Source organism: Arachis ipaensis, chromosome B06 (genome assembly GCF_000816755.2).
Source record: "Arachis ipaensis cultivar K30076 chromosome B06, Araip1.1, whole genome shotgun sequence".
Lineage (NCBI taxonomy): Eukaryota > Viridiplantae > Streptophyta > Magnoliopsida > Fabales > Fabaceae > Arachis > Arachis ipaensis.
Window position 1 is genome coordinate 125,080,608 of NC_029790.2, and position 12,663 is coordinate 125,093,270.

Below are 12,663 nucleotides of genomic sequence, written 5' to 3' on the forward strand. Positions count from 1 at the left end.
AATCGATTATCATGATAAAAGGGACACAAAAATAGAAGACTCTAGCAAAGTATAATGTAACTAATTTTTTTGCATATGATGGAAGGTTTGGTGTAACACTTGTTTATGAAGCTTATAGGTGTTTAACAGGGGTGTGACGGCAGTTAGATGATGGCGAAAAATCGAACAGTCCGATTTTTCGCAGGTGTGAGGGGCACAAATCAGACCGTCCGATTTGTGGGTGGTGATGTTGCGTGCAAAGAAGTCGGACCATGCGATTTGTAGCATGGGAAGGTTTTTTTTTTTTTGCCTAACCAAATCGGACCCAGGTGTGCCAGGCATGCCGATTCCCAACTGAACTGTATGATCCCGGCAAAGTTATGGAGTAACGACAGAAACTTTCAGTGCACCCCTGCTCCAAACTTATCTCCAAACATAACGGTCCCAAACAATAACATTATGTGGCACTTCACATACCTCTGAATCTGGATATCATCAACCAATACTAATCGATCTTTCAATACTCGAAACCACGTCAACTTGATGAAACTTCTCCTACAGTCTGCCTTCCTAGGTGCAACACCAAACTGATCCAAGCATTCAGCCTCTAACGCCTCATAACTACTCAGTGTCGGTCTCGTAACCGGCAAACCATTCGTCGGAAGACCAAGAATTAATGCCACATCCTCCAGTATCACGGCACACTCACCAACCGGAAAATGGAATGTGTGAGTCTCGGGGCGCCATCTCTCGATCAGAGCATTAACCAATGCCGACTGACATTGGACAACTCCAATCTGTGAAACATGATAAAAGCCGGTGTCCCGTAAATACCCCTTCACTATTGGATTGTACCGATCCGACGGCATGTAATGGTCACATTGCAACATTCTAGAACCCTAAACACAAACCATAATATTAATTAATTAACAAATTAAATTTAAAAGAATCAAATTTTCATTATCAAATAATCAGTAACACATATCCAGAATCAATAAAAATAATAATAATAACAATACTTTATACAAATAACTATTATATTATCTACTAATACTCAAATAACTAACTACTCTAATATATCTAAACAATATTAATACCCAATAATCTCTAATATCATTTTTAATTAAACTCAAATATCTAAATATTATTATTCCACTAATTCCTAACATTATTACTATAATAAACTATTATTAATCTCTAACATTATAATTATTATTTTAACTAAAATAAAATTTTTTGAAATAAAAATTTACATAATTAGGATGATCAAGATAATTAGCAATGTGAAACTCCGGACGATTGACATCTTTTATTCTTCTTCTTCTAGGCATAGTTTTTGTGTGGTCCAATTTTTTTTAACTTAAAGCTTCATCAATAAAGAATGAATGAAGTTGGTGGTGAGGTTTATTGGAGAGGAGAATTGAACAAAAGTGAAAGAAAAAGTGAAAGTGAATGAAGGGAGCTTCGCGACTTAAAAATGTATACTTAGAACTGATCCAACTGCATGCGTGACATGTGGCTGGGGGCACAAATTGGATAGTCCGATTTGTGTACCTGCCCAGTCAGTAATCGAACCATCCGATTACTGTTTCTTAAATTAGTCCGTCCGATTTATTAATCCTGACAGTCACACTCCTGTCAAACACCCTGCACCACCATAATGAAAGTATACACCATCACTCACCCAATATCAAAAATAAAAAAGTGGTATAATGCAGTATGAATGAATGTATGATACTATTCCCTTTTGTTGTGTGCGACGAACAGATGGCAAGTTGACCAATAAACGTCCAAAAAGAGATAAGGAAGGATGACTTGAAGACATTTGAATTTACTTGTCAGTTGAATTGGATTCATTTCAACACTGAGAAAGAGACGCTTCATGTTTCGTTGAAAGCAAGACGTAACCGGGGCAGCCATCTCTCACCTTTCTTAGGTGACGGTCAACTACACCAATCAAACATCAATTAAATAACCTCCTCTTTTCTCTTCTGCTTCTCGTGACACTCATAAACTTCAACGCCTCTGCCAAATACGCGTCCACCTTCTTCTTCTATTCACCAACTCCTCCTTCTATATTATGTTGCTATGCATTTACTTTTCTTTTCTTTCTTTTAAATTCATATTTCATATTTCTCTTCTGCTGGAACGACACTTTTTCGCTCTTATATCTTTGCCTCAGCCCTCAGCAAATTCTTCTTATTTGCAAAGGTTTGTTTTGTTCCATTGTATTGCATGGTTAGTTAGTTGCTTTCTCATCAAATGTTGTGAGTAATTTATTCTGGAGTGTTGAATCTTGACATTGATGGATTGCATTTTTTATTTTATTTTCCCTTTCTGTTTGCTTAGGTGGTGATATTGGTAATCTCTTCATGTTCTGAAAGACTTTGTTGATATTGAATCATATCTATATATGCTATGAGTTGCTTTCTCTACTTCAAAGACAAATCTAGGAAATGGAAGCGTAGATCAGCACCTGAATTGAAAAAACAAGAGAAATCCAAGCTCAATGCTTTTGAAAGAGTCACAAAGTCTTCAGGATCTTCGTCCTCACCTCGTGGTATACCGGAATTGTATGAGGAGAAAGCTCATAATTTGAGGGTTTTCTCCTACGACGAGCTCCGGCACGCCACCAATGATTTCAGTAGTGTTTTTAAGATAGGAGAAGGTGGATTTGGGAGTGTATATAAAGGTTCAATCAAACCTGTCATTGCAAATGCTGATCCTGTTTCAGTTGCCATCAAAAGGCTTAACCAGAATGGTTTGCAGGTAACACATTCAACATGTTCCGGCTTATTGTCATGTAATTTGAGTAAATTGCACTGGAAAATATTTGTTGTTATGTCATTTATTTTCTGGCTATTGTGTTTGCTAGCCTAGGTTAAGGAAATTTAGGGCCTATTTTGTTTGTGATTTCAAAGCGGAGTTTTGGAGCAACAGTTGAGTTGTCTTCATCTGATCTTGAGGTCACGGGTTCAAGCCATGGAAATAGCCACTAATGTGATTATTAGATTAGACTGCATATATTACACTCTTTTGGTGCGGCCCAAGGATAATAAGAAGGGACGCAAATTTTCTTCCATGTCCTATATTTTATATTTGAATCGATATTCTTGCTCCTCAATGGACTTGCAACTCTGTTCTTCACTGCCAATCATTTACATAAAATTCCTTGTTACGTTAGAATTTAGAGTTAGGTCTATAGTTGAGATGGGTTGACTTTCCTTTGTTTGTGTTCTTTTACTTTGGGACGCAGGTTCAGAGAAAAACAATTGTTAAAAGATATTTTGCTGATATATTTGTAGTCTATTTTCTTCGAAAATTTATTATAGGTTGAATTGAGTGTCTCATATGTAAAGTTGTGTTCTTACAAAGTCAGAAACATCTAGAACATTTTCATCTGACCCCATCTTAATGGGTTTCTTGATACAGATATTTCACTTACTATTACTTAAAACTGTGAAGGGATTGTGACCTAGATCTTAATGGGTTTCTTGATACAGATATTTCACTTACTATTACTTTTGTTTTCCTCCCCACTAATCTACCCAACCTGACCTAGAATTTTTTGATACATAAATTGACACTTACTATTTTTTGTTCATAGGATAAGATATGTGTTATGGTTTACATTATTTGATTATGTGATTTTTTCTTTTACCCTTGTGCTTTGTTGTTATTCTTCTGAGAATTCAACTTGGCCTTGTTAGGATACATCTCTGTTTATTAAGCAAGTTTGAATTTTTGCTTCCTTCATGTAGGGCCATAAGCAATGGTTAGCTGAAGTGCAGTTTCTTGGCGTTGTGGAGCACCAAAATCTTGTCAAACTAATAGGGTATTGTTCTGTGGATGGAGAAAGAGGAATTCAAAGACTGCTTGTATACGAATATATGTCGAATAAAAGCTTAGAATCTCATCTTTTCAATAAAGCGTATGATCCTCTTCCTTGGAAAACAAGACTTGAGATAGCACTTGGAGCAGCTCAAGGGTTAGCATATCTGCATGAAGAATCAGAAATTCAGGTTTTAGTTAAAGCATTACCATCTTATATTAGTAGTTTTTAACATACATGAACTTCTAATGATATCTATATTTTTGTTTAGACACATTTCGCATCCAATTTTCCCAACAAACTAATCTTTTTCTTTTAAAATGTTTTTGACCGAAGGTGATATATCGGGATTTTAAATGCTCAAATATACTACTGGATGAAAATTTTAGGCCAAAACTTTCAGATTTTGGACTCGCTAGGGAGGGACCGGAAGCTGGACATACTCATGTTTCAACTGCTGTAAGTGATGAAGACTTTCATGCTCGATTATTCCAAGTATCGAATTGTTGTTTTTAGTAGGGAATCTCTTAGCGTGACTACTACTATTAATGAATCTAATAGAAAGATAGTGAAATTAGAAAGGTGAAAGTTTCAAAAAATTGTTTGGTTAATTTGATCCATTAAATAACATGGCTGGATAAGGTTTTTCATTATAAGTATCCTAACTAGTTAGTTTAGAATGTTTACATTAGTGTTGGTGTTATAGCTTCTAATGCACAGTGCATACATATTTTCTTAACTTTTTCTTGATTGTAAGCTATTAAATACCTGGAAAATGATGCATTCTGAAACATATATCTTTGCAAATACAAGGAGTATTTGAATGATGATAAAGATTATGCAGTCCTCATGTAGAATATTCTATGTCAGGTGATGGGAACAAATGGTTATGCTGCTCCAGATTATATTCAGACAGGCCATCTCACTACCAAGAGCGACGTGTGGAGTTTCGGCGTGGTGCTTTACGAGTTACTTACAGGAAGGCGTTCATTGGAGCGAAGCCGGCCCAAAACTGAGCAGAAACTTTTGGAATGGGTGAAACAATACCCTGCCGAGACCAAAAGGTTTGTCCTAATAATGGATCCAAGACTTGAAGGCCAGTATTCAATTCACGGAGCGCGAAAGCTTGCAAAGCTTGCAGATCATTGTCTGAGTAGAAGCGCAAAAGAACGACCGTTGATGAGTCAAGTGGTAGGGATACTGAAGCAGATAATCCAAACTTCTGATGATGAAAAATCTGCAGAGGAGGGTACTGTAATATCAGATGATGATCTAACCAAGACTGAAGAGAAGTCGACACAATCGGCTCCCTCGGAATTATGGAGAAAGAGGATGGACCATCTTGCAAAACTTGGTGAGCATGTGGAGAGTGCTAGTAGAAGAAGATTTATGATCCTACAGAGAGGAAAAGTTCCTTAAATAGCTTCACTCTCTCAAATCCATTCAGGGTAAAATGGTCCACGAAATTGGAGACAAGAGCATGGTAATTGAATATCTCATACATAGAATTGTAAGCAGAAATACAATGTAAACAAGCTTATTGTCATTGATGAGCACTTATTTTCAATCCATGCATGGAAGGCACAAACAGAGAAGTAATTCACACATCAGGTTATGTAATTTCATATCTTTTGAAAAATAATATCTAATCGAGAAAATTTTGAGTGGATTGCTTCAATTATTTGCATTGAGAATCCTTTCTCCTCCAATTGCAATTGTATTCTATTAACCTGTATCTTCATCTTATCTATTTTCATTGGACTTTGAAAAAAGGAACTCAAAAAGTGGAGTTTATTACACACTAAAGTACTCAACGCGTTAGTATCTAGTTCCATCTCGATCCTTGTTCTAAATGTATGAACCTACATAAATCTATTATTGTTGACACGAGGAAAGATGAGTTTATCATTTCACAACAACAACAACCAATAGTTCAATACTTTTATAGCAGTAAGAACAGAATTCCCAACAAGAATTTCAGGAGAAATAAATAACTAGAAGCAAACAATAGACTGTTACATACATAAACACTTTAAGCATTTAAAAGAACAAAAAGAAAGCAAGAAAGTTTATTTGAGATGCAAAAGCTTGGAACTAATAAGGGGAAGTCCTTGCAGAGTTGTGTGATCATAGATGGCGATCACTTGCACTTCGTCCTTCCATTGCAGCAGCAGAGGGTGCAGTTTCTGCAGCTGTAAAGTAGCGGTCACTTTTTGTTTCAGCAAGAGCAGGAGGAGCCGGGCAAGGGTCGCTGATTTCTGGTGATCCCAATGTGCCAGCATTAGAGCGGTTGCTGATTCCTCCATCAAATGCTGGTGGAGCACCATCGTCCATACCACTCATGTCCATGGGATTGGACTTGTTAGCTTGGTGCTTTGATATTTCTTTCTCTGCTATCTCGCTTGCCTTCGCCACATGCCTGTCCATTTCTGCTTCGGCTTCTTTCGCAAGCCTCGCCTCGTGAGCTATATCCATTCTGGCTTTTGCAAGTTCTTTCTCTGCCTGCATCACAACAATTTAGTACATATTCAATGTTTCCAATCCTTATAAATCAAAAGTAGAATAACCATCCTATCTTTACACTAAAAATATATGTTTAACAATAGAGGGGGAAAGCCTTTGAAGAAAAAGAGTCTAAAGCATATAAATATAGTTTAGTTTCATTCAGTGAACACCTTGCTTTTAGAACAAAATTTGTTTTGTAATTTATGATAATGATGCAGTTAAAGAATGATTATAAATTACGTAATTAAAACATGTACCTTTTCTTCAGCCTTTAGTTCGGCCTTGGCCTTGCGCGATTCTTTTATATCTTGAATCTTTTCCTTTATAGCCTGCATTTTTGCCAATTGTTTTTTGTTTTACAATCTTACTTTTCTATTTCACAGTAAAAGCGTAACAGAAACTAGTTTTTATGCTCTCTGTATGTGAGGTATATATATATATATATACACAGAGAGAAATAATACTAGCTATATTATTAAAGGTTCTGATTTCTTCCATTTCTTTCTCATTGTTGTGGCTCCTTTCCAAAGCAAGTATCGCCTATAAACACGTTAGGACTATTTTGTGGATAATACCGAATTGAAATTAGAGCTATTTTGGTGGATCACACCACCTTGTGAATAATATAGTAAACGAACTTCAACTCAATGTTCATATTTAGAGAAAATGTTTCAAATCCTTTGATATCGGTAGTTTACCCGACACTTACTATATTATATCTATTATGCGAATTATTTACATGAAAATTAAGATGGTTAGAGTAATTTTTATTTAGAGATGATATTTAAATATCGTTAGATAATTTAACATATTTAATTAAATTATTTGACATATATTATATGCCCATATCTTAACTATTATTTTTATATGATAAAGAAAGATTATTTTAACCATTTTTATATATATTTATAGCAACGCAATGATAGAATATAAGAATACATTTTAAAAAAGTTCTATTAATAAATATATCTATTCTAACTTCTAAGTGCATATTTTTATTTTTGACAAGTAAAAAAAAATCTGTATTCATAAGTAAGTCTAAAGACACGTATTTATTGAAAAGAAACACAGATAAAATTCGATTAAAGATAAAGGCACTATATATTATGGATTAAGTAATAATTTGCAGTTATAAATAATTTTGGATGTATTCTATTTGTGTCCTATCCTTTGTAAAAAGTTTTAAAATGGTCTCTATCAAAAAAAAAAAAAGTATATTTGATGCATGGTCCATCTAGTGTACAGATGGGCATATACAGATTTTTGTCTTTTGTGGTTGAAAAGCGTGTCACTAAAAGTGTTATTTAAAGAGAAAGTATTACCCTTAATCGTTAACTTGGCTCTCATACCAATTTTTTACATTCGACTTTTCTTTTAATTTCTTTTTCGAAATTAATTCTTCATATTTTACTTCAAATAAGTTTATAATTTGTATAGATTCAATTGGTGGTGCTTTATTTAAATAATTTGCAAATTTATAATCTAAAGTATTGACCATTTCTACTATTTTTCTTGTATGATTATTTATTATTAGTCCTTGATTTATAATTCTGATTTTTATAGTTTTTCAATCTTGTTTTAGTTTATAATATTCTTTTTTGCATCGATTATTGTATATAAAATCTTTTATCTGTTTATCTTTTTCTTTAATATAATTTCTCAAATCCTCAAAAACTTCTTTTATTTCTACACTTTCTGTTGTTTCTAAATATTTTCTTAATTTTTCAACTTCATTCTCCATTTTTTCTTTCAACAGTCTTAATTCTTTTAAGTCATAATATGGTTTTCCAGGCATTTATAAATTTTTTAAGTTTAATTCCAATTTGTTTATATTTATTCTTATTTCTATCCTTTTTATTATAAGGTCATCAATTTCGATCTGAAGATTATTTAATTCCCTTTTATATTCCTTTATTTTACTTTTTAATTTTTCCGCCCTTTTTCTTTTTATTTTATTTTCTGGTTTTTCAATCTTTTTATGTTTCATTATTTATTTTAAAATTTCTGCAAACTCTATCATCGATTCATCACTATTTTCCAGAGATTCTATTAATTTTTCTAGCTCTTCAACTTCTCTTTTCAACTTGTCATAAATTATTTTTAGAGCTTCAAATGCCCTTTGATTTATTCCAGAAAACTGTAAATAATTTAAACGATTTTCTCTTTCAAAGAGCTCTTGTTTCTTGTCTTGATAAGTTACATATATTTCTTCTTTATTTATTGTCATAATTTAGTGTTTAGGGTTTCATTTAACTTTTCGGCCTTTTTTGTTAATTATTTTATTTCAGAATTTTCTTCTTTAATTTTTAACTTAAATAAACTTAAAGGGCTATTAATTTTAGATTCTCTTATTTGAAAATTCGATGAAATTAATTTTCCTGATGGTTCTTTTAATAATAGAACTGGGTTTTCAATAGCCTTATATTTTAGTATTTCTGTTTTTACAATTTTCTGAAATAATTCATCGACATAAATTCTTTCTCTGTTTTTAAATATTATACTATGATGACTATTTGTTAAAGCATAATTTATAGCATATGTAATTGAAAATGGTTCATCATCTTGTTCCATTAGATTCTTTCTGTGAAATTTATAAGCCAAACTTATAGATCTTCCAAGATTTTCAGTTGATAAAGGTATAGCATATCCAAGATGGGCATTAAATTTAACATTTACGTTTGCCAAGTTTCCATGAACAATTCCAATTATTTGATCTATTGGGTCATCAGTAATTCTTTTGTCACAAATTGCTAAGCTTATTGGTGAATTAATTCCTTTCATATATGTAGATTTGATTAAGACTTGTATAATACTAATATGAATCCATCCAATTTTAGATCTTTTTTGTTGATCCTTAATTTTCTCAATCTGTTTACTCAATTCTTCATCATTTATCAAAGCTATTTCAAGTTCTCCATTGGCGGATTTTATCTTTATAGGGGCTTCTAGTTGAATTTTTCCATAGTATATTATATTTTTTCTATTAAAAACTTCTTTTAAGAGATTTTTTGTTTATTAAAGTTTTCATTTGATTTGAGATTTAATTCTATTTTTAGAACAGCCTGTTTTTCATTATCTAATAAAGCAGTTAATCTATAATAATCAGATTCTTCTGTTAATTCTAAACTTTCTAAATAATTCATAATTTAAAGACTAAGATGAAGATGTACCTTTTTGGAGAAAAACTTCCTTTATTTAGTATATTTTACATAAGGTGTTTTTATCTCCAGAGGGGAGATTGTAGATGCTAACTCCAGAGGGGAGTTTAGAATTATTTTTTCCCTTGGATTTACATTGTCAATCATATTTTTAAATCTCTTTACTGCATCAACGAATCCTGCAGGAAACTCACTAATAATTTTTAGATCATTAAATATTAAAATTGTATCAATTAATCCATATTGGAAAAACTGATAGGTGTCAGATGGGGAAGCATCTGGGAATATAACCAGCTTTGTTAGCTGTTTTTTGGCAATAGGATAATATCCCAAAATTGCCCTTTTTTCTTCAGTCCAATTCAGGACTATGTTAAGGGTTTCTCTGAGATTTGATCTACAGACCCTTTTCTTTTCCTTGATTTCAGCCCTTGTAGGAATATTTCTTATTATCCCTGTTCTCTGGGTTTGAATTGGAGCTTTATCTGCTCTTTTTAAGGTTTGCTCTGGATGGAGAGCTTCATATTCCCTGAAGGATTCCTTTGCCTCTTCCAGTGTTAGAAACCCTCCTTTATGAATTATCCTTGATTGATGTGTGAATGGTGCTGCTTTTTCCCAAGCATCATATACTCCTTTCATGGGACCATTATAAATTACATAATATTTTTTTATCTTGGGTGGATTTTTTAATGATTTCAGCAATTGTTTTATTTTCTGAAATTTTTTCTTCACCTGATTTGTCCACCACGCTTAGCTAGCTGAACTCTGATGATTTTGCTTGTTGTGTTGATTTCATTGCTTCGATGGCCTTCTTGAGAGATTGGATTTGTGTCCTTATTTGTTGACAATGCTTGCATTTTTCGAGTTCTTGCTCATATTTTTGAATTTCTTGATCTAATGCGTTGTAGACAAACTCCATTCTCTTGTTAATGTATCTGCAATAACATTTTTGTTACCCTTAATATATTCAATTTTTATTGGATATTGTAACAAAAATAATTGTCATCTTACCAATCGTCCATGATTATAATCAACTTTTAAATTATATCGTATGAAACCTGTTAGGTAACTTGAATCTGTACTTAATGTAAATTCTCTGGGTAGTAAATCATTTTTTCATTTCTTAAGAGATTTAATTGTTGCTAGAGTTTCCTTTTCATGAGTGGTATATCTCTGTTCTATTGGAGTAAAAGTCCCTGAAATATACCTGCAAAATAATTCCTTTGGGAAATCTTTAGAATCTAGTGATTCTTTTTCTTGTTCCAAACTTTTTATAGCTTTCTTAGCTTTTAGACATCCTGACCAGGTTATGTCTGAAGCATCTGTTTCTACTATTAAGTAGTCATTTTCTTCTGGAATATAAAGTTCTGAAAGTTTTTCACATAATTCTTTAATCCTTTGAATTTGCATACTATCTTTTTCATCCCATTTCCATTCTTTTTTAGTACTTATTTTTGGAAATAAGCTTTTAGTGTATTCTGTTATATTCTTTAAAAATCCTTGATCAGAAATATAATTTATACACCCTAAAAATCTTTGTAATTGTTTTCTATCTTCTATTTTATTAGGAAATAAATTTACCTTTTCTAGGATATTTGGCTGAAGTTTTAGCTTTCCTTGAGTGGATAGAATTAATCCAAGAAACTCTATTTCTTGTTTTGCTATTCTTGCTTTCTTTTTGCTAAGAACTAATCCTTTTTCTTTACATCTTTCTAAAACTATTAATAATTTTTGAAGATGATCTTCTCTATCCTGTTTTGTAAAAATTAGTATATCATCAATGTACACTAAAACAAATTCATTTAACTATTTTAGATTTTCTTCCATAAATCTTTGATAAATACCTGGGGCTTGTTTTAATCCGAATGGTAATACATTCCATTCATAGAGCAACACACTTGATGATTCTTTTGTTGGGCAAGTAAAAGCAGTTAATTTCTTTGTTTCTTCGTCTAAACGAAGTTGCCAATATCCTGATTTTGCATCAAGAAATGAAAACCAAGTTGCTCCTTTGATTTTTTCTAAAATAGAATCTTTTCTTGGAAGTTTATGAGCATCACCAATAGTTGCTTCATTCATCTTCTTATAGTTAATAACCATTCTTCGTTTTCCCCTTTTAATCGAATTCAACCAGTTTTCGAAAATTTCTTTTTCGTTCTTTTTACAGTCTAATCGAGCATTCTTTCTCCTTCCATTTTCTGGATTTTAGGAACATATTTTGATGGTATTTTTGTATATTTTGAATCTTTATTTGTAAACCCTTTTTTAAAAGCATAATTATCAAAACCTGTTTCCATTTAAATTGAAATTGATTATCCTTAGATGTTCCAGCTTCATTTTTTACTTGTATTGGAATTGCTGGTTCTTCGTCACTTGAATAATCTAGAATGTGTTCTTCATTTTCTATATTTTCAGAATTTACTAATTCTTCTATTTGAAAACCATGTTCCATAATATTATTTTCTTGAGCCATTTTTAATTGTTTAAAAAGCATTGTAACTTCTTCTAATTTTTCTTCAATATTCATAATTTCAATGGTGGTTTTACTTTTAAGTCTGTTATGTTGATTATATTTTGGAATTTTTCTTCTTTGGGATTCTCTTTTTTCTTATTTCTTTGAAATTTTATGGATATTAATATTTCTTCAAGCATATCTACTATAGAATTTAATTGTGGGTTAAAAGTATGATAAAGATGTGGGGAATTATTTCCATGGTAGCATTTTTTAGAAGTTCCGTGTGAAAAATAAGTTTTTTCAGGTTTTTGAAGTCCTTCAATAAAACTTATAGTAAAATAAAGATTTAGAGAAAAATCGTTTTGTATTGATTTTAAGAATTCGGTGTCATTACAATTAACATTGGTTAAAATCATTAATTTTTGATCTATTAATTTTGATAATTTAATTATTTCTTCTCTTAAATCTTCTAATTTACTTTTTTCCATTAGGTGACGCTTTTCTTTGTAAAGAGTTACGGTTTTAAGTAAAAAGTATGGCTTTAGAATGTATGGTTTATATTTTGTCACGTAGCATATCTTTAAATTTTGATTTGTACCTTATATTTTACCTTAATGCATTTGTTTAAAATAATTTTGGATATATCTATTCATCATCTGAAATAATAAACAATAACTAAAAAATATGGCAGGCGTACCCACGAACTAAAGATGGCCAACCTCCCCTCTCCAAAGAAA

At 31.9% G+C, this 12,663-nt stretch overlaps 2 protein-coding genes across 3 annotated transcripts; one reads left to right on the top strand and one right to left on the bottom strand.

Moving 5' to 3' along the window:
- LOC107605302 (probable serine/threonine-protein kinase PBL19) lies at positions 1,807 to 5,588 on the top strand. 2 transcript variants are annotated; one of them, XM_021105010.1, is made up of 6 exons: positions 1,928 to 2,142; positions 2,174 to 2,190; positions 2,329 to 2,748; positions 3,741 to 4,001; positions 4,148 to 4,270; positions 4,682 to 5,588. In XM_021105010.1, the coding sequence occupies exons 3-6, from the start codon at positions 2,398 to 2,400 to the stop codon at positions 5,228 to 5,230; spliced, it is 1,284 nt and encodes a 427-aa protein (XP_020960669.1). In that variant the 5' UTR covers positions 1,928 to 2,142; positions 2,174 to 2,190; positions 2,329 to 2,397; the 3' UTR covers positions 5,231 to 5,588. The 2 variants fall into 2 exon arrangements, with proteins under 2 accessions (XP_016162627.1, XP_020960669.1); XM_016307141.2 differs by lacking the exons at positions 1,928 to 2,142; positions 2,174 to 2,190 and adding an exon at positions 1,807 to 1,915.
- Positions 5,860 to 6,873, bottom strand: LOC107647600. Its single transcript, XM_016351667.2, has 2 exons — positions 6,574 to 6,873; positions 5,860 to 6,313 (listed from the first exon to the last, which is right to left on the bottom strand). Exons 1-2 carry the CDS (start codon positions 6,649 to 6,651, stop codon positions 5,939 to 5,941), a joined length of 453 nt encoding a protein of 150 aa, XP_016207153.1. The 5' UTR covers positions 6,652 to 6,873; the 3' UTR covers positions 5,860 to 5,938.

Bases quoted from the DNA above. Each gene is read 5' to 3' on its own strand.
- LOC107605302 (XM_016307141.2), top strand. From the start codon at position 2,398: ATGAGTTGCTTTCTCTACTTCAAAGACAAATCTAGGAAATGGAAGCGT. The intron at 2,749-3,740 runs GTAACACATTCA...TCCTTCATGTAG, and splicing joins TTAACCAGAATGGTTTGCAG to GGCCATAAGCAATGGTTAGC. The intron at 4,271-4,681 runs GTAAGTGATGAA...ATTCTATGTCAG, and splicing joins ATACTCATGTTTCAACTGCT to GTGATGGGAACAAATGGTTA.
- LOC107647600 (XM_016351667.2), bottom strand. From the start codon at position 6,651: ATGCAGGCTATAAAGGAAAAGATTCAAGATATAAAAGAATCGCGCAAG. The intron at 6,314-6,573 runs GTACATGTTTTA...GTTGTGATGCAG, and splicing joins AACTAAAGGCTGAAGAAAAG to GCAGAGAAAGAACTTGCAAA.